Below are 25,851 nucleotides of genomic sequence, written 5' to 3'. Positions count from 1 at the left end.
CTTCTCTGATAAGGATCCTCAGCTCTCAGGTCCTTCCTTTATTAATTTCTCTAGCCTGATGAAAGGTTTTTTTCTCCTTTTCTAGAACTTTTTTTTACCTCTTTCCCCCACTGTCAAACAGGATTGGGCAACTTAAGCTGCACTTAGGTGGAAAGCAGCAAGGAAAAAGAAAAAAAAAATGGTTAAGCTCCAACACTCTCTGACTCATAGAGGCTCTTTTTCCCTATTCTTTGGCCAAAAAAGGTTACTGTTGGAGTTTTTGCTATCTGAGTCCACAGGGCAAATAAGAACTGAGGCCCCCTGAGGTTAAAGCTAAGGATACAGGAGGGAAAAGAAATACACAGGACACGCACTCCTATAAAAATTTCTCTTCAAATTTTGGCATCTTTCCTCAATCTGATGATACTGTTTATTTTTTGATGTATACAAGTACTAGTTCTCTGTATTCTTTACAGAGGTGGTTTTTTGTTTGTTTGTTTGTTTTTCAGAAAAACAGTATTCATTATTTTTTCACCACACCCAGTGCTCCATGCAATCCGTGCCCTCCATAATACCCACCACCTGGCTCCCCCAACCTCCCAGCCCCCCGCCACTTCAAACCCTACAGATTGTTTTTCGGAATCCATAGTCTCTCATGGTTCACCTCCCCTTCCAATTTCTCCCAACTCCATTCTCCTCTCTAACACCCCTTGTCCTCCATGCTATTTGTTATGCTCCACAAATAAGTGAAACCATATGATAATTGACTCTCTCTGTTTGACTTATTTCACTCAGCATAATCTCTTCCAGTCCCGTCCATGTTGCTACAAAAGTTGGGTATTCGTCCTTTCTGATGGAGGCATAATACTCCATAGGGTATATGGACTACATCTTCCTTATCCATTTGTCCGTTGAAGGGCATCTTGGTTCTTTCCGTAGTTTGGCGACCGTGGCCATTGCTGCTATAAACATTGGGGTACAGATGGCCCTTCTTTTCACAACATCTGTATCTTTGGGGTAAATACCCAGGAGTGCAATGGCAGGTCATAGGGAAGTTCTATTTTTAATTTCTTTAGGAATCTCCACACTGTTCTCCAAAGAGGCTGCACCAACTTGCATTCCCACCAACAGTGTAAGAGGGTTCCCCTTTCTCCACATCCTCTCCAACACATGTTGTTTCCTGTTTTGTTAATTTTGGCCATTCTAACTGGTGTAAGGTGATATCTCAATGTAGTTTTAATTTGAATCTCCCTGAGGGCTAGTGATGATTAACATTTTTTCATGTGTCTGATAGCCATTTGTATGTCTTCTTTACAGAGTTTTTAGATGTAGTCAGTGGGAGAGTGGTATGGACTGAATTATCTCCTTCAAAAGTCATACACTGAAATCCTAACACCCAACATGATTATATAGGTAATTAAGGTTGAATGAGGTCATAAGGGTGGGGTCCTGATCTGATTGGACTAGTGTCTTTATAAGCAGGCACATCAGCAAACATTCTCTATTTCTCTCTGCCATGTGAGGACAAAGCAAGAAGGTGACCACCTTCTTGCTTTTCCATCTATAAACCAGGAAAAAAGTTCTCACCAGAATCACGATCAGCTAGTACCTTGATTTTGGACTTTCCAGTCTCCAGAACTGTGGGAAATAGATTTCTGTTGTTTCAGCCACCCAGTCTGTGGCATTTCGCTATAGCATCCTGACTATAACAGACAGTTTGGATCATAGTGGGCTTACTCCATCTTGGCTAGAACTGTAAATTCAGTTAGGTTTTTCCATATAGCAATTTTTGAAGGCTATAACATGGTAAGAGTACAGTGTAGTAAAAGACAAGATAAATAGAACCCATGCTCCCTGAAAAAGGATACAGTAGAAAAATAAGGGAAGTTTTCTTAGGAAATTTGCCAGAGATAAGAAGAATGAAATGAAAAGTTAAGAATGCAAAGAGAAAAACCACCTGTAAGAAAAGCTTATTAAGAACTGGCTAGAGGGGTGCCTGAGTGGTAGAGTCAGTTAAACATCTGACTCTTGGTTTCCCCTCAGGTCCTGATCCCAGGGTTGTAAGATCAATTCCAAGTTGGGTTCTGTGCTGAGACTCTCTCTCCCTCTCCACCTCCCCCCTTGCTGTCTCTTTTAATCTAAAATAAATAAATATTTTTAAAAATAGAGAAGGGGGGATGCCTGGGTGGCTCAGTGGGTTAAAGCCTCTGCCTTGGGCTCTGGTCATGATTCCAGGGTCCTGGGATCGGGCTCCACATCGGACTCTCTGCTCAGTAGGTAGCCTGCTTCCAGCGCCCCCTCTGCCTGCCTCTCTGCCTACTTGTGATCTCTGTCTGTCAAATAAATAAATAAAATCTTAAAAAAGAGAGAGAGAGAGAGAGAGAGAGTAAACTGCCTAGAAAGAAAGGAATAAAAAGGAAGCAAGAATGCAGTGGAACTGGAAAATGAAATGACTAGTGAAATAAAAGCTTTAGTGGATAATAAGCAGGGTATACCTCATGCTCAAGTAGAAAAGAACCTTGTAGACTCCTGTTTCTCCTTCTCCCTCTGCCCCTCCCCCTGCTCTTGCATGCTCTCTCTCTCAAATAATTTTTTTTTTAAAGGATCCTTGCATCCAAGGGAAAAAACAGGATTTTCACAATGGAAATAGGTGGATTTATATAAATAGAGGGACATAGGAAAAAGGGGTGTCTTAACTTAAATATATTATATACTATATCACATAAACATTAACATATATAAGCATATTACAGTATATGTGATATATACTGTACTAATATATATATACATGCCTGAGTTTTTTGTTTTTTTTTTTTTTGAGAGGTAGAAAGAGACTGAAGGGCAGAGGGAGAGGGAGAGAGAAAAATCTCCAGCAGACTCCATGCTGAATGCATAGCCCTATGTGGGGCTCATTCCAGGGACCCTGAGATCATAACCTGAGCTTAAATCAAGAGTCCAGCACTTAACCGACTGCATCACCCAGGCACCCCTGAGTATTTTTTAATGAAAAATATTTTAAATCACATCACAATAGAGACTATCTAAAAGGAACTAATGAACACTGAAAATCAGGGCCATAGTTGTTTTATTTCAATATTACATAATTTGCCCATTAAGTTTAGCTATTCACTCAAATCAACAACAAAGGGCAAGGATAATTTTCAAAGAAGAGAAGAGAAAGTTTTGGAGCTCTCCTTAGAGATAGCACTAATGTGTCTATGGAGTGGGAAACAATGAATTTTAGGAATATCCTCCTGCTACCTAACACAGAACAAAAGGAAAATTGGAAATGCCAGATAAAATATAACAAACACACTTAAAAATACAGTTGTGAGTTAAACAACTGACTCTTTGTTTCCCCTCAGGTCATGGCCTCAAGATAGGGCAAGAGAGCCCTCCTCAGCTCCAGGCTCGACTGCTTCAGATTCTCTGCCCATCCCAGCACTCTCAAATAAATAAATAAATCTTTAAAAAATTAAAACAAAATAAAATATAGTTAGCACATGAAAAAAATCACAGAAATTCTTAAGAAGCCAAAAATGACAAATAAACAGTAAATAATGGAATCTATTAAAAACCCTAAAGCTGAATATACCAAAATAGACTCAAAATATAGAAAGCAAAAATAGATCTATAAGAGTAACTTGATCCATCAGAATAATAAGCTTCAAATTTTTAAGTATTAATAGATCAAGCTGTCAAAAATGTAAATATACTCCAGGAACATAATCAGCAATTAGAGAATACACATTCTTCTCAAGATGAATCATTTATTAGAAGTAACCATAAGCTAAGCCATTAAGCAGAACTTACAGATTTCAAAAAATCATCCATAAAGACCAAATTCTTTGACAATTCTGTTAACATAGAAGTAAAAATGAAAAGGCAAAATTCTTGTTTCCAGTAACATTAAAAATTAACTTCTAAATAACACATAAGCCAAAAAAGGAATAATAATGAAAAGTAAAATTTACCTAAAAATCAATATAGATAAAAATATTATATATCCCAATTTGCACATGTAACTAAAACATTACCTGGAGAGAAGTTTGAAAAATAATCTGCTAGGGGCACCTGGGTGGCTCAGTGGGTTAAGCCTCTGCCTTCAGCTCAGGTCATGATCTCAGGGTCCTGGGATCGAGCCCCATATAGGGCTCTGCTCAGCAGGGAGCCTGCTTCCTTCTCTCTCTCTGCCTGTCTCTTTGCCTACTTGTGATCTGTCTGTCAAATAAATAAATAAAATCTTTAAAAAAAAAAGAAAAAGAAAAATAATCTGCTAGGAGCCCAACATAACAAAATAGACTCAAAGAAAATGTAACAGAAGAAATAATGATATAATTAGCATACAATATGATCAAAAAAGCCATAAGTTAATTACCTGAAAGACTAATCAAATTAACAAATCTCTGGAAATATTGTTTATGAAAAAAAGGGGAAAAAGAAATAATATTAGAAATGCAAAAGGGAACCAACTGGCCAACAACTACATGGAAAATAATAGCACCAGGTATCCACTAATGGAAATTTCATTCCTTCACAAAAACGTAAATGAAATGCATCAAATTCTTCAGAAGAGGGGGAAGATGGTTCACAAATAATGAGGGTAAGGAATAAGTTTTTTAGAAAAAACAGAATCTTAGTTTTAAAAAATTGTTACAAAGATGAACATGTGCCATAAGTTTTATTCTTTCCGTCTCTTCAGTGAGCTTCAACTTTCTAAAATCATTTAAATTAATTTAACTTTTAAAATGTGCCACATTGAAAGGGAAAAGTGCAACTAACTAGGCATTAAACAATTAAGAGGGCACAGAAATGAAAAAACTGATAGTGCAAAGAATAGAGATGAGAAGTCATCAACAACCTGAAGAGATCTATAAGCACACACATACCCTATTTGGCCCAGGGTTTTTACTAATAAAATCTAACAACTAATTCCAAACTAATAGAAAATTCTTACAAAGAATTTAAAAAGATAAAACGCCTCTGATTCATTTAGTGAAAATAATATAATCTTGATAACCAAACAAGTACAAAAGGGAGAAACTATACAGAACAAAAACTCCTACAGTATTAACAAACTAAATCCTAAATCTGGCCAAGTATATTAAAATAATACATGAGGGGCATCTGGGTGGCTCAGTGGGTTAAGCCACTGCCTTTGGCTCAGGCCATCATCTCAGGGTCCTGGGATCGAGTCCCACATCAGGCTCTCTGCTTGGTGGGGAGCCTGCCTCCCCTTCTCTCTCTGCCTGTCTCTCTGCCTACTTGTGATCTCTGTCTCTCTGTCAAATAAGTAAAATCTTAAAAAAAAAAAAAAAAGATTTAAAACGATATATGAGGCTCAAGCTGGATTTATCCCAAGATTATACAGATGATTTAACATTAGGAAAACCATTTATGTAAGTCTTCATATTAAAAAATTAAAGAAGAATTCTAGTTCCAGATAAGATAAAGTAGATGTCTTTCTTTTTCCTAAATGCAAATACAAACTCTCGGTATTACATATAAAACAAGTATGAGAATACTCTGAAGATGGAGAATAAAAGGAAGACTGGCCAGGGACACTGGAAGCCAAGAAATGACACAGCAGGTAAGTTTCCTTGTCTTTTAAGTCCCAGACTCTGCTAGACACATTAGCAACCTGAAACAGGCTGGCATTCTCTTGAGTGTTCTGTTTTATTTAATGGTGGAAACAAAACTTTTAACAGTCTAATGTGGTTCTAATCTTTTGTAGGGGAATATTTAAAGCAATTATATGTATTTTTTAAAGTTTTTAATTTTAATTCCAGTATAGTTAACACACAGTGTTATATTAGTTTCAGGTGTACAATACAGTGATTCTACAATTCTATATAATATTCAGCGCTCGTCATGAAAAGTACACTCTTAATGCACCCACCACCATTTCCTCTCTGGTAACTACCTGCTTGTTCTCTTTAGATAGTTAAAGTCTATTTCTTGGTTTGTCTCTTTGTTTTTCCTTTGTTCACTTGTTTTCTTTGTTAAATTTCGCCTGAGTGTTATCATATAGTATTTGTCTTTACTTTATTTTATTTGGCATCATACTCTTTAGGTCCATCCATGTTTTTGCAAATGGCAAGATTTCTTTTCTTTTCTTTTTTTTTAAAGAGAGGTAGTGATAGCTTGAGCACAGGTAAGGGCAGGGGGAGGGGCACAGGGAGAAAGAAAATCCTGAGTAGGTTCCAGGCTCAGTGTGGGGCCCGGTGGGGCTCACTCTCACGACCTAAGCTGAAATTGAGTTGGATGCTTAACCAACTGAACCACCCAGGCATCCCATTTTTGGTATGGTTAAATAATATCCAGTGCGTGCGCATGCGAACGCGTGTGTATGCAGGGCATATTTTTAAAAAGATTCTATTGGGCACCTGGGTGGCTCAGTTGATTGTGTGGCTGCCTTCGGCTCAGGTCATGATCCTGGAGTCCTGGGATCGAGTCTCACATCAGGCTCCCAGCTCCATGGGGAGTCTGCTTCTCCCTCTGACCTCCCCTCTCATGCTCTCTCACTCTGTCTCTCTCTCTCTCTCTCTCAAATAAATAAATAAATAAATAAAATAAAAAAGATTTTATTTATTTATTTATCAGAGAGAGAGAGAAATAGAGAGCGAGCAAAAGGCAGAGGGAAAAGCAGGCTCCCCTCTGTGCAAGGAGCCCAATGCAGGACTCAATCCCAGGATCCTGGGATCATGACCTGAGCTAAAGGCAGATGCTTAACTGACTGAGCCACCCAGGTGTCCTAATGTACCACATTTTCTTTATCCATTTGTGTATTGATGAACACTGGCTTCTTCCATAATTTGGCTGTTGTAAATAATGTTACAATAAGCACAGGGATACATATATCCTTTCAAATTACTGTGTTTGTATTCTTTGGATAAATACCCAGTAGTGTGATTACTGGATTATAGGGGTAGTTCTATTTTTATTTTTTTTCTATTTTTAATTTTTTAAAGCAACTCTATTATCAATGGAGGAGAATGAGGGAAATGAAGAAAAGTGTGGCTTTTAAATTTAAGACTGGAAAATGATGACATTCATAGACTGTGATAAATTATGGATATACAAAGTAGTACCTGGAGCAACCACTAAAATATTTATACAAAGAGGAGTACTCAGAAACAATATAGATAGACAAAAATGGAATTCTAAAAACCATCCACATAACCCACAGGAAGACAAGAAAAAGAAAACAGAAAAATCAAAACCAGAGAGAACAGAAAACTAAAAATTAAAATGGAAAGCCTATTGTATTTATCATGCTCTTTCTTGCTTCTTTTATCATCTAATTTCTGCTTGAAGACAGTTCTTTGCCCAGTCTACTGGCAAAAAATTCCTTAGTTTTCCTTGATTTGAGAATGTCTAGATTTTCCCTTTATTACTAAAGGATAATTCTGCTGGATAGAGGAGTCCGTGTTGGCACTTTTCTCTTAGCACTTGAAAGAAGTGCTTCCATGGTTTCTGATGAGAGATCTATCATTCAAATTGTTTTCCCCTTACAGACAGAGTGTATTTCTCCTGCTACTTTCAACATTTTTTCTTTGTCTTTATTTATCAAAAGTTTAATTATAATATGTCTTGGCATGAATTTCTTTGGATTTGTATTATGATTCAGTTTTTCAAATCTATATGTTTACATCTCTTGACAAATTTGGGAAATTTTCAGTCATATATTTTTAGCTCATTTTCAGTCCCTTCCTCTTTCTCCTCTTAGAGATACTCAAATGAAGAGTTAGATCTTTTGTTATAGTCCCACAGGTCTCTGCAGGTCTATTTATTTTCTTTAAGTCCACTTTTAAATTTTGGATTATTTTTAGTCTTTGTTGTTTAGATATGTTTCTGTCTTCTAGTTCACTGATTTCTCTGTCCCCTCCATCTTCCTGTTGAGCCTATCCATTGAGTTTTTTATTTTGGTTTTGTACTTCTCAGTAACAAAATTTCTATTTGGTTCTTTCTTATATCTTCTACATCTTTGGTGAAGTTATCTACTTTTTCATTTATCTCAAGAATGTTTGTAACTGCTCACTAAAGCATTTTTATCAAGACCAAACTTATGATTTTTGTCACTAATACTTAGTATCTCTGTCATCTCAGTGTTGATAACTATTGATTGCCTTTTATCATTCAATTTGAGATCTTCCTAGTTCTTGGTATGATGAGTCATCTTCAAATAAAACCTGGACATGTTCATTTTGTAAGTCTCAGGACCTTATTTAAAACTTCTCTTTTCACTGGCTCTCTTTGACAGTTCTAGCAGTGGAAGGGAAGGAGAAAGGGGCACCACTCCATTACTGTCAAGTGGAGGAAGAAGTCCACTTTTCCCAGTTGGCTTTCACTGACATTTGAGTGTGGGGAGTCCTCACTGCTGCTGGGTAGAGGTGGGAGTCCAGGCTTTCTACATGGTCTCCATTGACAATGACCTGGGAGTAGTCTTGATACTGCTGGGTAATGGTGAAAGACATAAGTCTCCAACAGGTCTCTTCCGATCAGCCTCAGGATGGCAGGGAGATGACCCCTCATTACTGCTGGGTGGAAATGGAAGTCCAGGTTCTTTATTAACATAGTGGGGGTGGAATTTAAATGGGAAGGGAAGGCTCACAACCAGCCAGAAGGGAAGAAGTCCCAGTTCTCTGCTTGGCCTTCTCTGATACCACACTGATGGTGGTGGTGGGACAGTGTTACATCTCATGAGGACAGAAAGTTCTAAGTTCTCCATTTAGCTTTTTGTGGCCTGGGTGGAGTGGTACTACCCTTTTTCTGTGTCATTTGGCTGGAGGAGGGAATGTCTAAAAGTAATCCATCTTGGGCTGCCTGGGTGATTTGGTTAAGCGTCTGACTCTTGGTTTCAGCTCAGGTCGTGATATCGGGGTCATGAGATTGAGCCCTATGTTGGGCTCCATGCTCAGTGTATAGAGTCTGCTTGAGATTCTCTCTCCCTCTCCCTCTGTACCTCCTGCTTGTGTTCTCCAAAATAAATAAATAAATCTTTAAAAAAATTAAAAGTAAAAGCTCTTTGCTTTGCTATCTGTACCTGCTGTTGTTTACAGTCTACTGGCTTATCCAGTCTTGGATATACAAGCCTGCTTCCTCCTCTCTCTCTCTGCCTGCCTCTCTGCCTACTTGTGATCTCTCTCTGTCAAATAAATAAATAAAATCTTTAAAAAAAAAAAAAAAAGAAAATCAAAGAACCCATCAAGTCATTCCCAAAGTCATACAGTTCCTAGAAAGTCTCCCTTCTTCTCTCTACCTTTTGGAGTCTTCTTTTTTTTGTTTTATATAATAATGTCCAGGGTTTTAGATATACTTAGTGAGAAATATAGGGGAAAGTATCTCCTCTTCATCTTTAGAAGTTCTCCTAAATTTCTTTTTTGGAGCCAGCTCATCCATCTCTAAAGTGGATGACAAAGGAAACAATACTATATTTATCCCTATCAAACTCGTACACAGGCAACTTACTAGAGAACTAACTAAAACATTAAATAAGGAATAGTTCAATTTTCTAAAAACTATGGGATTTGACTTCGTCTTAATTTCAATGTAAACCCAAAGTGTGATATGGGAATCAAAATGTCACTGTAATCTCAAGTTCTGAACTAATACAGAGTTCACCTCTCTGAAACCCTTTACTCAGCTTTTAGTATCAGATTTTAAGAGCAATACTAATAAACCACTGATAAACCAGAAGAATAAGAGAGTGGTGGTTCCAGAACATTAAAGGAACTAGAGCTACATTACCTAGAAAAATGGGGGACTAAGGAGAAAGGATTCTATAATAGCAATGTTTTAATATTTATTAGGCTCAAAACTGGAAAATTGTGACCGACAATAGATCAAAGCAGAGTCAGATAGGTTGGCTTTATTTACATAAGATTTTTCTATCAATCTAAACTGCCCCAAAATGTGATGAACTGCTTTATTATCCTTAGTTCCCACATCAGAAGTATTAAAACCAAGACTATATGTCCACCAGTCACAAATATTGTTGAGTGGATTGCTTCAAGAGAGAGCCTAGAATAATTTTTAATCTGTGACTCATAGCGCTACCTGAAGTGGCGCTATAGAATTGAAGGGTGGGGTACAATGCCTGCTGAGCAGGTAAACTGTCCAATTTCCCCAATCTGCTTAGACAAGACATTCCACTTATATACCCAGCATCTGCAGTTCCTTTCTATTAGGGCAGGTGCAGATGGGGTGGAGAGAAAGATGATACTTAAAAAAAAAAAAAGTCCAAAATTAGCTAAGATCTGAACTGAGTTCTCTTTAATTCTATATTTGTGATTAGTTCCCATTTCTCAGCTATATTCCAGAAAAGTAAGATCATCACCTTATTGAACAATAACTGTAAACAGGATAATGTATGTCATTTTAAAAGCTTCTTTTCAAAAATTAGGGAACTTTTAAAATGAATAAAGAAATAACTGTTTCAAGTTTTCTACTTTACCTGTGTCAATACAGCCTATTTTGTGCCTGGAGGTAGATTTTATCTTTCTCCAAAAAAATTTAATATCTAAACTAAATGTCCTTTTATTTAAAAAAAAGTAGCTGGAGAAAAGTAAATCTCACAAACCCACAAAGTTATACATTTTAAATTTGTACTTCTATAAAGGCAAACATTGGAAAAATTGGTAGTTATATACTATTGGTAAAAATTGGTAGTTATATACTAAATTTTGGTGTACTATCAAAATAATTATATAACTTCTCCAAATGTAAAAACAATTTGTTATATGCTAGAATACTAAAATAACATATGGAAGTCTGTAGATGCTTAAGTCTTTAAAATACTTCATCTCAAAAGTTAAAGATCATTGCATGCTTCATATCTATACCAATCAGAGTGACCATATTTGTTAATGTATGGGAAATTTTTTTTAAATGTATTTTAAATTATTAATTTTGCTTAGCTTAAAAGGTAACATAAATTTCACTGTCTCATCATTCTTACTGTCTTAGTCATACTAGTGGAATTCTTATCCATGAATCAACCAGGGATTCCATTTTCAACATGGTAATTCACTGGCTCCTCAGAAATGACCCTTAAGTAATTCCAAAGGTCTATCATCTAGACTTTGCTGAGGCAGGATTCAGAAGATGGCAGGCTAGTGTGCAGGAGGGGTCCATGTATGTGGTCATGAGCCTGCCCAGTCACTTTGCATGGATACCTCAACATGGCCTGTTTTCTTCTGATAGCTGCTTATGTATTTTGTGAGGAAATCATATGCTAAATGGTATACGCAATCAAAGGAACTGAAGTATTATGATAAAATATTTGTAAACATTAAAGTATATCAAGTTCTACTGTGTTGCATGTGTTTTTTAATCATGTATTATTTATAAATTTATATGTAAAAATTTTAAATATTACACCACACAATATAGTAACCCAAACAATATGTCAAAATACTCTCCTATCCTTTGCTTTTATAAAAACTTACTTTCTTATAAAAGGTAACATTAATGGCAGAAATTTTAGGAAATACAGGACAGCAAAAATAAAAATGTAACTTTTTAAATGGAAAAATAACAAACTTTTAACAGAAAAGCATCAGTGATTTTATGGACCTCATTTTAAATTGCAAAGGGCTGACCGAATCCAGATTTTGTTTTCCTATGTAATTAAATTCAACCCTTAGATATAGGTCCAGAGGACTGCTCAACTTATATAAACATTTAGGTGTAAAGCTTGAGGCTTTCAGCATCATAAACCACAGAAAAGAATTATCCTTTATCTTAAATTTGAGATTCTAATAAGTTATATTACCAAAGCAGGCTACTGATTTAAAACTGTACCATTAGGATAGTATAGATAATAAAAAGTTAAGTGAAAACATCTGATGATCAAATTTCCTTTAGGAAGACCAAGGTAATGGAATTAATGTAATAAAGTTATTATTTATTACTTCTAAGTGTTATGTTGCATAATATTTCTTCGTGTTATCATCGGTATTTTACAGGTATTTTAAAAGTAAACGTATTTCATAAATCTGAGAGACCACAGCTCCCATCTTACCTTTTAAGTTTTAAGAGATTTATCTTTCTAATGTAAATATATTTACTGATTTATTTTAAAACCATAATTGAGCACATTTTTTACATACCTCTTTTAACTATTTATGGTGAAAAGCTTTTTAAATATTCTGAAGTTTAATGAAGTAGAGATTAAGCAAAAAACTTCATGCCTGGATGCTTCTTTGTAAGGTAGTTAAAATACCATCTAGTAACCTTCAAAGATGGGCTACTTTTTAATTTAAGCTTTCATTTTAATTACTTACAGAAAGTGACTCTGCTCCATGTATCTGACACTTAATGCATTCAACACTTTTAGTACATCCTGGAAACAGGCATAAATTGGAGAACAGAAATTCATTTCCAGGGACAAAGGATAGGTCAAAAGACTAGGCATTCTAAGATCAGTTTTATGTTTCTCAAGATGCAATATGGCTATTATCTAAATCATACCAGACTGTATGGATTCTAAAATTTCAGGCTTATAAAAAAGAAAGTTGTTGTGAGACTAAAAATACATTGATTCTGTTACCTTTTAGCCGGTGACTTAGAATCTGTTCCAAAATAGCTGCAAAATTGTTAAATTCAGGAGAAGAATCATCAATTGTCTCAAAGCAGGACCGATCAATCAGGGTCTTCACAGAAAACCTGTGAAAGAAAGAGTTAATTCATTCACCTAAGTAGGAAAAATGGAAAGAAAACAATTTGGAGAATATTATAAAGATACTTCATAAGTATTATGTATACTGAAAACTCTACTTATTCAAATTTTCTCTGTGAATAGAAAATTTTACATAGACACCAGTCTTTCAGTTACATACTTCCTATCTATCGAACACAGTAAGACTTAGGAGTAGCTCATGGTCTTCACGAACATTAAAATCAGAATTTGAAAATGACCTAAATTATTAAATCCAAAAACTCAAAAGCTACCCTATAGCTAATAAGAAATTTAAGTGTCAGACTCAAATGCTTTTAAGAGTTTTAGAGCACAAAATTGAATGAAACAGGATGCAAGTATGCATGAGGTGTAGATCCAAAGTTTTTCTGAGCTTCATAAAAAGGAAAAATTACAAATCTGTAAAGTGTGCTGTATTTTTCCTTCTTATCAGAATGTCCCTTGTCTCTGTTTTTGACTGTCATAATCAATGTGTTTTCCAAGACTCAGCAAACGCCACCTCTTCAATGAAAAATTATCTACTGTACGTTCCTAGCACAAGCATTTTGTTTGTAGGGCCCCGTAGGAGACCATTCCAGTTTATCTTACGGTTGTTATCTGTAGTATCTATCTTACTAGAATATAAATTCCTTCAGGGCCACTATAAATGTGTGGAAACATATCTTCTGCACATTTAAAATTTCCTCAGCTTCAGCAGAGAGACTCCCTTGTCAGTAACTACTAGATTTATTTGTAAGCTCTATTATGAAAGAATAGGAAAGAAATATTTACATGCCAATACCATGGCAAGACAAAAGAAAAAGTTTATGATTGTTTACATGTAACCACATTCATGTCACCAGCATCAAAGCTGGGATACAAAACAGTTCTGTCATCTCAAGCAATTGCTTCATGCCATGCCTTTATAGTCATACCCTACAAAGGGTGAAAAATGAGTGCCTACGTAAGGACAATCAGTGAGGAAGGAAGAAATAGGGCAAACTATGACATTTTTAAGCAATTAGAAATGTAAACTATGAGGGAGATAAAGGAATACAAACTACTTCTTAGGTTTTAGTCTTGTTGGTTTATACTATTCAATCAGGACAGAAAATAGAAATAAATATAAAGGGTAATATAAAGAGATCTTTTTATATGATTACATCTAAAAACGCTACACTAAAAATTCTCTTTGTCTCCAGTTATAATGTGTAGGGAAATGAAAAAAAGTAGTAAAACATTTATGTTGTACACTATAATTTGAAACATTAGAAATACTGAGAATTTAAGGAGTTTTCTTTGTAACAAAAAAAAAAATTACCAACAGTAGTTTGCATTCTTACTGGATAACTTAAAAATATGGAGTGAGTGTATTTTCTATGCCTTGGCAAATTATTCATTTCTAAGTGCGGACCAGTTTCCAACATTTTATCCTTTTGCATTTTCAACTGTGAAAATCTTAGGGAGGCCTTATAATGTGAAGTGGCTTGCCAGTACCACTTTGCTGGGACCTCCTTTTTGTCATAACCACTTGGTGGTTATGACACTTAGCTTCACTACATTCTAAATAAATTCCCTTGAATAGCAGAAATGTCAATATTCCCATGATAAACGAATTCTTTCTTTCTCTTTTTTTAAGATTTACTTATTTATGTTAGAGAAATTGAGAGAGAAAGAGCAAAAGCGGGAGGGGTAGAGGGAGAGGGAGACTCTGAAGCAGACTCAATCTCAGGACCCTGAGTTCACAACCTGAGCCAAAACCAAGAGTCAAACATTTAACCAACTGTGCCACTCAAGACACCCTTGTGATTAACTATTTCTTCTGTAATTCCACTTAAATTCAATTCAAATTTCACTTCCAGTGTCAGCACTTTCGTTTCTTTAACACATTTTTCATCTCTGTTGGACAATTCACTCTTTTAATTACCCTTATTTTGTAAAACATCATGTGGGTTTATCACCAAGACACAAAGAAGCTATACAACTACAGGTTTTGATTTCTGTACATGAACTCTGCATAATAACACATGCAGAGTGACCAGTGCTAGGCAGACTTAGAAACAAATGATGTGAGTGGTCACTGATTGTGGTGTGCATATGTTATTAACACACTGAGTTGTAGACTATGGTGCCAACAACAAAATCTCATCTTAAGCAATTACTCACAGTTAAAGAACCATGGTAGTCAAACTCAAACTGTGTTGGTATAGGCTGGTAGTAAACAAACTGTAGTAACTGAAACAGTACATAGTAGAACTGCACAAATTGAGGACTGCCCCATTTATTAATTACAAACAGAACAATTCATTGCATGTTAGCATAAATAATGTATTTTATAAAATATATCTTTTCCAAAACAAGAAAAAATTAGCCAGAATAGCACTGTTGTAGCTCTTTGCAAATATCTTTAATGTGTTGAACAGAAGAGAATAAATCCTCACATCTGCTTCTGTGGTCAGTCTACTTTAGTATTATACACCAAGCAGCCTCTGAAAAACACTACAGACTTGTTAAAGAATGGTAACAAAAAGGCAGATACTTTCTTAGAACTGTTAAGAAAATAATTTCTGATCTTTGGACCTCTGAAGAGGTGAGGGTTTGGGAGTATACTTTGAGAACCACTATCTAAGGCATTTTTTGTATGTAATGAAATAACATTTCTCTTAGGTAACCAGAATAGTAGTAATTATATATTCTTGAGAGCACTGAGAAAATAAATATTCAAATAATTTTCAGCCTTCTTTGGTCAGGACAAATAACATTTACCTAGGTGGATTAATGTTCGGTACATACGACTATCCATAACTACAACTGGGACTCAAAGGCAGAAGCCATTATGTACAGAAAAAGTAAGAACAGCTAAGAAAGAAGTAACACTGAAGTGGTCTCTGGTACCTAAAAGATAGTCAAGTTAGATAAACATCAGAGGCAATGCACGAGTAAATGAATAGAAACAAAAAGACGATAAACAGATAAACCCGGTTAAAGAGAAACTTGAAAACTTGTTTTTGTTCTTATGCCCATCTCATTGATAATATAGGGGAAAATTCTGCCAATCTTTAGCAAACTTTTAATAAGAATAAATAAGTACAATGTTCTTATTCAGTAAGAGATTGAAAAGTGTTCCTAAAATGAATAAACGAAACCCCTAGTCTGGATTTTGACCTAAATAAAAGGAAACTTTGGAACATTATGGGGCGCCTGGGTGGCTCAGTTGTTAAGCGTCTGCCTTCAGCTCAGGTCATGATCCCATGGTCCTGGGATGGAGTCCCAGCATTGGGCTCCCTGCTCAGCAGGGAGCCTGCCTCTCCCTCCTCAAATCCCCCTGCTTGTGTTCCCTCTCTGGCTGACTCTGTCAAATAAATAAATAAAATCTCTTAAATAAATAAATAAATAAAATATGGCATTTAAGACTGTAATGCATATCAGCAAAATGAACAGAAAATTTTACTTAAAAATAACACAGTACTTACTTCATCAAAAAGAGCTATGTTTGGGGGCACCTGGGTGGCTCAGTGGGTTAAAACCTCTGCCTTCAGCTCAGGTCATGATCCCAGGGTCCTGGAGTAGAGCCCCGCATCGGGCTCTCTGCTCAGCGGGGAGCCTGCTTCCCCCCTCTTTCTCTGCCTGCCTCTCTGCCTACTTGTGATCTCTGTCTGTCAAATAAATAAAATCTTTAAAAAAAAGAGCTATGTTTAAATATTCAGTTTGTTTGTTTGACAGAGTAAGAGTGTTCAAGGGTTGGGGGGGAGCAGGAGGCAGAGGGAGAGGGGGACGCAGGCTCCCTGCTGAGTAGGGAGCTGATGTGAGCTCCATCCCAGGACCCTGGGATCATGACCTGAGCTGAAGGCAGATGCTTAACCATCTGAGCCAGCCAGGTGCCCCTGGATATTCAATTTCTACCAATAAAAATCTGATAAGATTTTTGTCACTATTATCTTCCAGAAATAATACAAAATCTTAACAAATTATCCACATTATAAATTATAATGGGAAGAAAGACCATGGATATTAATACATATATATTTGAAGCACCAAGAGCCATACACACATCAGTTGTCAATAAAATATATGCTTCTTTTTATTATCTTATCAGTAGCTTGTATTCCTACAGAAGACAACTATTTGCCTGACGAAAACCTAGGGTGGTAAATCTCAGAACACTAAATTACTTTTAATCCAACACCTGAATAAAAATAAAAACAAAGTCCAGATATCCTAAAGCATACCTTTAGACACAAGTTCTGGTATTTCCAAGCATGAAGATATTTAAGGGTGAGATAGCATTTTAAATACCCTATTACATCAAGGTTGATAAGGAAAAAAAATAATGTTTCCTGCCTTTGCTTCATCATTTATATCCTATTCTCCTCCTACCAACACAAATCAAAATTTCAGAAGGTAACTCAGTTCCTCAGAATCCATGTTTTACTTCTAGCTAGCCAAATCTTCCCACTCAACACTTATTTCTCTAGAATTATGTAGCTAGCTCCATTATGCCAAAATAATGAGAATCTTTTCCTCCATAACACAGTAACTAGCTAAGATGTGCTATAAAAACCAAACCTGTAAAAAGAATTTCAATACATCTAAAAAAATATAACACAGATGCTGAGCTATTTCCTGATAAATGATGACATTAATATTAGTCATCTATTTCCTGAAAAGGACTGATTTTAAAATAATGAAATGACAATTTGATGAATGTCTAAAAATACCAAATCCAAGTCTAAGTAACAGCTTTTACATAAGAATTAAAAATTCAAAAATGTACATAAAAGGGTCATATAATGAAGCACAGTTTTTTTTTTAAGATTTTATTTATTTATCTGACAAAGACAGAGATCACAAGTAGGCAGAGAGGCAGGCAGAGAGAGAGGGGCAAGCAGGCTCCCTGCTTTGCAGAGAGCCTGAGGAGGGCCTTGATCTCAGGACCCTGAGATCATGACCTGAGCCAAAGGTGGAAGCTTAACCCACTGAGCCACACAGGCGCCCCTGAGGCACAGTTTTTAAAATGTCTCTGTCTAAACAGATTCTCTTTTCCTTTCAATGCTCTAAGAAAATTTTTGTTAGGTCAGAAATAGGAAAGAATGATTGTAAATAAAACCGTCGAACCTAAGAAAGCACAAACCACCTTCTTCTCTTTGGCGACATGCCAGAAAAAATGAGACAGTTACCCAAACTATGTTTAAAAGATTTTCATTACAGTACATTAAACTAATTCCTCCCATGAGTCATAGATTTGTACACAATTTAACCATAAATAATTAAAAAGTAAAAATGTGAAAACAAAATTTAAAATTAGTACTCTCTTAAATTTCTACATTACTGGAAAGAAACTGTTAAAAAGTAGAAATCTGCCTTTAATATTTGAGGCTCTGCATTAGTTATATATATATATTTTTTCATTGTGCATTAGTTATATATACATATATATTCACATACATGCAGAATGATCCAGTAGGAAAAAATACATTCCTATCCCCTTACAATAAGCAAACATGCTTCAAATACCATAAATTTCAGGATGCCTGGGTGGCTCAGTTGGTTGAACGTCTGACCCAATTTGGGCTCAGGTCATAGTCTCAGGGTTGTGAGATGGAGCTCACTTTCAGGCTCTGCAATGGTTGTAGAGCCTGCTTAGGATTCCCTCTCTCCGTACTCCCCCCACCCCTTGCCACTCTCTATCCCTCTTAAAAAGAAAAAAAACAACAAACATAAATGTCACACAAAACAGATTTTCTTACTTATACCATTAAATCTCTTCACCAAAGAATTATATCTGAAGATAACCAAAGTACATAAAAACATCTAGAATCATCACATTTCAAAATGAAAAGGATTTCAGATAAGTAATTCATAATTTGTATTTTTAAGTAGAACATAACTATCTAAATCTTGCAATAAAATTCTTACCACTATTTCACACCAAAATTACAGAATTCCTTAGAATGTTTATTACTACTAGTGGTCTTTATCAAAGGGGGAGGTAACTATCTTCTGCCATTAATACAGTATCCATCATCAATAATCAACAAGGACATGGATATCAGTAACTATGGATAATAACATTTCTTTTCTTGTATTTTATACTAGAAACTAAAAAAAAATTTAGAATCAGAAATTTGTCTTTTTTCAAGTATTATGAAAGTAAGTTCCAAAAAATCATGTGTATTTCACTTTAATTTTCTGTAATTTTAATATTTTTATAATTAAAAAAATTATTTACACATATCCTTTTAGCAGGAGTCTACAACTACTGTCACAGGCCAAATCCAAACTGTTGCCAGTGGAACACAAGAAAAAAAAAAGTCCCAATCAATTTATCTGAAATGGTAGCCTAAGTCTATCACTTAGACAAGACAATAGTCTTGACTATTTTAAAAAACTTTACCCTATATAAAAATTAAAAGGAGAGAGATAAGTATATTTTATTTTTTAAAAAATTTTTAAAGGATTTTATTTATTTATTTGACAGACAGAGATCACAAATAGGGAGAGAGGCAGGTAGAGAGAGAAAGGAAGCAGGATCCCCACCAAGCAGAGAGCCCGATGTGGGGTTCGATCTCAGGACCCCAGGACCACGACCCGAGCCAAAGGCAAAGCCTCTAATCCACTGAGCCACTCAGGCATCCCAGAAAAGTGTATTTTAAGATATTTTTCCTCTCTGTACTTTTATTTATTTATTTATTTTATTAAGCACCTGTGAAGTGCACTATTTTATTTCTTCAATAATTTATTTATTTTTATTATGTTCAGTTAGCCAACACACTGCATCAAAATCTAATAATGTACTATATGTTGACAAAAGTTCTTTTAAAGAGAATTGTTAATCTAAGTATTTTAAGAACGAGATACTAAATAATTAACATCTTGTATTACTATAGAAGCAGACTGATGACAACAGATTGCCCAACATAAGAAATAACATTAGATGCACTATATTTAAAAAAGGGGGGGGCAAGACAAAATTTTCCAAAAAAACCCAAAAAACAAACAAACATCTAAAATTAGAAAGCTAATAAAGCAAGAAAACTTCCCATCTTAACACAAATTAACTTATTAAATCTTTTATATGAAATAACTCCCAATTAAAATCATTTTAATGAAGAATACTTTATACCCTTGGACCACTTATTCTTCTGGAATCCAAATGCTCTTTATCCAATAACAAACAAGAATATTCAAGAAACATATTTTAACATCAGTAAACTAGTAAACTAGATATTCACAGCAGCAATACAGCAATAGAAAGAACAGGGGCTTTAATATCAGAAGGCCCTAGATTCAGACCTGTCTGTGCTATTATCCATTCCTGTCAAGACACTTAACCTCTCTGAACCTCAGTTTCCTCAGTAATCAATTACCAAATTATTGTGATGATTAGAAGAGATACCATACATAAAGGATTTTTCAACTTACACAAAAATTACTAAATGTTAGCACATACTCTCTTTTTAGAGCATCAGTATTTCACTGAATAACATCTAAACACAGAAAAAAGAGGCAAGAATTTCAAGTGTCTATGTGTAAACTCATCTTCTAAAGGACTTAATAGGAAGCAGTCATGGTTTATGAATACCAGAAACGCTAAGAAAATGATGGTTCCCATTTTCTGATTATATGGCTCAAATACAAACACATATACCCATGCACGATTTAGAACCAGTTCATATGTAGCCAGATACACTGAAGGAAGCACCTAAGAGGAAAGCACAATGTATTTTGAAACCAGATATATTTGGGTTTGAATTCTAGCAATTTTAGGTGTAAATATAAAGTAAATCTGATTGAAATTTCTATTGAAATAGAAAGCCAAAGACAGACACTTAAGCAACTGAGCCACCCAGATGTCCTTTTACTTATATTTTAATATTAATTTTGAGACTTCATCCAGAATACAAAAGATGTGTTAATTTTTTAAGTGAATGTACTAAGAGAAATTAAAATTTCAACCCCAAAGACACAGATGTCGTGAAAAGAAGGGCCATCTGTACCCCAATGTTTATAGCAGCAATGGCCACAGTCGCCAAACTATGGAAAGAACCAAGATGCCCTTCAACGGATGAATGGATAAGGAAGATGTGGTCCATATACACTATGGAGTATTATGCCTCCATCAGAAAGGATGAATACCCAACTTTTGTAGCAACATGGACGGGACTGGAAGAGATTATGCTGAGTGAAATAAGTCAAGCAGACAGAGTCAATTATCATATGGTTTCACTTATTTGTGGAGCATAACAAATAGCATGGAGGACAAGGGGCGTTAGAGAGGAGTAGGGAATTTGGGTAAATTGGAAGGGGAGGTGAACCATGAGAGACTATGGACTCTGAAAAATAATCTGAGGGGTTTGAAGTGGCGGGGGGGTGGGAGGTTGGGGTACCAGGTGGTGGGTATTATAGAGGGCACGGCTTGCATGGAGCACTGGGTGTGGTGAAAAAATAATGAAAAATGTTTTTCTGAAAATAAATAAATTGAAAAAAAAATTTCAAAATCAAATGTTAAATTTGAATATATGGGGGATACTGTTACCTCTTCTAAGGACAATCACCATTACCGGAAAAAATGGACAATGTGATTTTATTTAAGGCAAAATATGTGTGCATTTTGTGCATTTTCTTTTAGACAATATTTTCAAAACAATATGCATTTTATATTTTTTACCCATTTTTGTGAAATAAGCTCTATAGACTTGAAAATTAGAGTAGATGCTTTGGTAAGGAAATACTAAAAAAAAATTTGTTTAGCTCAGCCTCACCTTTTTAAAAAAACTATTATTCAAACACTGGAAGAGATGAATTTTTGTTTTTCTATTTCCACATTAAATTCAATTAGCATAACTCCATTCAGAAGAAAGCAAATTCTACTGCTGAAACTATTAGACATTTAAAACTCCTCTGAGTAATCATTAGAGTGACTTTTGAAAAATAAGTGATGATGATTTTCTAATTCAACCTTCAACCTTATTTTGGAAATGTCATCCACTGCTATTATTCTTCACTAGTTATAGCTACCTCATTTGATAAACATGCCTACTATGCACTAAATGCTGGAAATAAACTAGATGCTGAGTAAACAGATTCCAGTAAACAGATTCCAGATTCTCAAAAGACAAAAAAGATAACTAGATTTCAGCATAATTGGTGCTATATTTATTTATATAACCTATTCCAGATAAGACTTCAGATTGCTTATGAGGGCATATAAAATACCATCAGTTGGTTGCATAAATTAAAATTGGGGAAGATGAAAAATGTGGGAACAGACTAAGCAAGATGGAATAAATGGTGGTAGACTCATGTACAGAGTACATCTAGAAAAACTGGGAGGAATTACAGGAATCATATGTTTGAAACCCACAAAGAGTGGCTGAAACAGTAGGAATTAGAGAGGTTTAAGACTCCAGAAAGAAGAAAGCCAAAAATCAGTGCACTGCTATAGTTGCTTTTACCCAGGAGTGTCTGCTAGTTCTGAGTGTGGCAGGGCTAACTCCCACAGAAGGCTGCTAGGAACAGAAACACCAGGAAAGCTTTTGAAGGAGACCTGGGAAGACCTCAAACACCTTCTTGTCATCAGAAGACTAAAATCCTAATCAGAAAGCCTCTGGTTAACAGAATATAGCATTTGATAGTTCCAGAAAACAAAGTAATAGTTTAGGACTATTGGAGAAAGGGTGCTGAAAAATATACCTAATCTATGTTTAAAACTGTGGATGGTCAGGGGCAAATGAAAGGCTGAGCAAGACTTACTAGTGTTGAAATCCAGCCTGGATTTGGCACATCCCTGACTAGATGAAGGTGATCATCCACCACTCTAGCTTCCAGAAGAAGATTAAAGTGAGCACTACCCTGTATTATGAGCCATGGGCCCTAGTATGCTCTTGACCATGTTTTCTTCAAATTGACAGATGCACTCCACCTGTTTATTCTTCTGTGGTCTTTTCCTACTTTATGTTATGTTCTGATGAATACTTTTGAAATAATGGTTGACAAAGGGTAAGTGTAATAGAACTTAAAGAACAAAAGTGCTGAAAAAATTTCATACTATCTGGCATTCAATAAAAGAAATCTAGATATGCCAAAAAAATAAGACTACATGACAAAGACAGGAAGACAAAAAACTCAAAAGAGATGTAAGATGATATAAATATTCTAAATTAGTGATGAAAACTTTAGGATAACTATAAATAATATGATCTAGGGAAGACAGGAAAAGATGGATATAGATAAAAAGATATATATTTTTATAAGAGATTTAGAGTCTATTTTAAAAGAATTGAATCAAAATTCTAGAACTATCTAAAATTAAAAACTCGTTTAATTTACTCAGTAGATGAGAAACAGTAGAACAAGATTAATGAAAAGGAAAAGAAGTCAATAGAAAATATACAAACTGAAGCAGAAAGAGAATAAAGAAGAGAAGATACAGAAAAGAAAGAACCTAAGGCAAGTGGGCCCTGGTAAAATTTAACATACATGTAACTGGAACATAAAAAGATAATAGCCAAAATTTTTCCAAACCTAATGGAAGAGCAATGGCAAGGGTAAATATGCAGGTAAATGCAAATGTGTATTAACTGAGTATCAAGTATAAATACAGCAATAAGATTCTTGCAGAATTTAAAATATATATAGACAAAGTGTATAGGATGAGAAGGAATAAATTAATTAAATTTATATTACACTGTGATAAATCAAGAGTAATTGCCAAAAGAATGGGAACCTAGGGCGCCTGGGTGGCTCAGTGGGTTAAGCCGCTGCCTTCGGCTCAGGTCATGATCTCAGGGTCCTGGGATCGAGTCCCGCATTGGGCTCTCTGCTCAGCAGGGAGCCTGCTTCCTCCTCTCTCTCTCTGCCTGCCTCTCTGCCTACTTGTGATCTCTCTCTGTCAAATAAAAAAATAAAAAAAAAAATCTTTAAAAAAAAAAAAAAAAAGAATGGGAACCTAACATAAATACAAAGAAAGAGAAAAAAATTATGACTACCAAGTTCACTGAGAGAAAAACTAGAATAGTGGAATTTTTTAAAAATACTGATATATAAGAAGGCAAGGAAAGAGAAAAAAGTCAACATAAAACAAAGAGAAAAATGGTAGCTATAAACCCAAATACAATAACATTAAATATAAATGGGCTAAATACTCTAAATAAGACTAGATAAAATCCCAAACGCAATTCTATCCTGCCTATTAGAGACACTTTAAATTTAAGGACAAGAAGATTAAAAGTTAAGGATGGAAAAAGAGATGCCATACAAACATTAACTGAAAGAAAGCTGTTTTAACTCTATTAATAGCAGACAAAATAGACTTTAAGGCAGTAACAGTATTAAAGAAAGATATTTCATGGTGACAAAGGAATCCAACCCCTAGGAAGAAGTCACAATAAGATTTTTGTTTTTTTTTTTGAGAGAGAGAATATGAGCAGAAGGGGCAGAGGGAGAGAGAAACTGAAGCAGAGCTGGATGCAGGGCTTGATCTCATGAGCCTGAGATCACGGCCTGAGCCAAAATCAAGAGTTGGATATTTAACCAACTGCCTGACCCAGGTGCTCCAAGAGATCACCATCCTAAATCTGTGCACACCCAATAATAAAGCAACAAAATATTGACAGCAAAAATGACAGAACTAAAGGAAAATGACAGAACTAAAGGAGGAAATAGACAAAAGTATACTCAGAGACAGACCTTAACATATCTCTCACAAAATTAGACTAAGCATATAAAAAACTAGTACGGGATAAAGAATATATGGAAAGCACAATTAACATACTTAGATACAATTAACATGGAACCTGCAATCAATGACAGATTATATATATTTTTCAAACACACATGAAATACCAAAATTAACCATATACTATATTATAAAGCAAGCATAAACAAAATCTCAAATGTTTGAAGTCTTTCAGAGTATGTTCTCTATAAGTATAGTGGAATTAAGTTAAAAATCGGTATCTAAAAATAACTAGAAAATCCTTCACTATTTGAAAGTTAAATAATAAATTTTTAAATAACCCTTGAGTTAAAGAAATCCCAACAGAAATTAGAAAACATTTTAATCTAATTAATAGTAAAGATACAACATTTCAAATCTTGTGAGCAATCCCAAAGTAATGCCAAATAAGGGCATCTCTAGATTTAAAAGGCATATATTAGAAAAGAAGAAAGGTTAAAAAACAATTATCTAAATTCCCATCTCAAGAAATTAGAAAAAAAAGAAAAACAGGAACTTAGAGTCAAGGAAATAATAAAGAAACCCATGAATCAAGAAATAAATACATGGCAGAGAAAACTAACAAAGCCAAAAGCTGACTTTTGAAAAGATACATAAAATTCATAAACTCCTAGCAAGAAAAAACATGGAAAAAACAGAAATTAGCAGTATCAGGAAAGAAAATGGAAACCTACTATAGCTTTTTTAAACAATAAAATGATGTGAAGAGATTTGAAAGATCTTAAGAATAAATGTGGTAATATATACGAAAAACTCACTGAAGCCTGATTTGAGAAGAAACAGGAAACATGAATTGTACAGTGTCTATTAAATAAATTGAATCTGTTACTAAAAAGACTTCCTACAAAGACAATTAGCAGTTCAGATTTCTTCCCTGGTAAATTCTTTAAAAAGTTTAAGAAAGAAATATTATTCTAATGCTATACTAGTTCTGCTGAAGAATATTTCCCAACTTGCTTTATAATGTCAGATAATCTTAGTGACAAAACTAAACAAGGACACTATAAGAAAGAACAATTACAGATATATCTCTTCCCTGTACAGGTGAAAATCCCAAATGGAATATTAACTCATCGAATGCAAAGATAAGTATAAAAGATAATACAACACAATGAAGTGTTTTTATTCCGGAGTAGTTTAACCTTCAAAAGTCAATCAGTATGATTCACTGCATAACCAGAAAAAAAGGAAGAGAAATTATGTATATTTTGATAGAAAAAAAACATTTGATTGCAAACATTTACCCCATGGCAAAATTTTGAATATTTTCTGCAATACTGTGGTTATCCAGTGCAGTAACAGAAGAAAACAAAAGCATGAACTTTTAAACAAGCAGATAACATGACTGTATTCAAAGTTTAAAAAAATAAAAAATGGCAGAAAATCTGTTAGAATTAATAAGTAAATCTGGTAAGATTACTACATTACAAGACAAATATTTTAAAAGATGGTTTTA

General features: G+C 34.9%; 1 protein-coding gene across 4 annotated transcripts in view; it reads right to left on the bottom strand.

Moving 5' to 3' along the window:
* Positions 1-25,851, bottom strand: part of RUNDC3B (RUN domain containing 3B) — a 137,278-nt gene that overhangs the window by 105,735 nt on the left and 5,692 nt on the right. For all 4 annotated transcript variants that reach the window (XM_044245947.1, XM_044245949.1, XM_044245948.1 and 1 more), the window contains exon 2: positions 12,533-12,648. In XM_044245947.1, coding sequence (XP_044101882.1) covers positions 12,533-12,648 — 116 coding nt within the window. The remainder of the gene's footprint in view (positions 1-12,532; positions 12,649-25,851) is intronic.

Source organism: Neovison vison, chromosome 4, assembly GCF_020171115.1.
Source record: "Neovison vison isolate M4711 chromosome 4, ASM_NN_V1, whole genome shotgun sequence".
NCBI classification, from domain to species: Eukaryota; Metazoa; Chordata; class Mammalia; order Carnivora; family Mustelidae; genus Neogale; species Neogale vison.
Note: the sequence above shows the minus strand (reverse complement) of the source record. Positions and strands in the feature narration are given on the sequence as shown.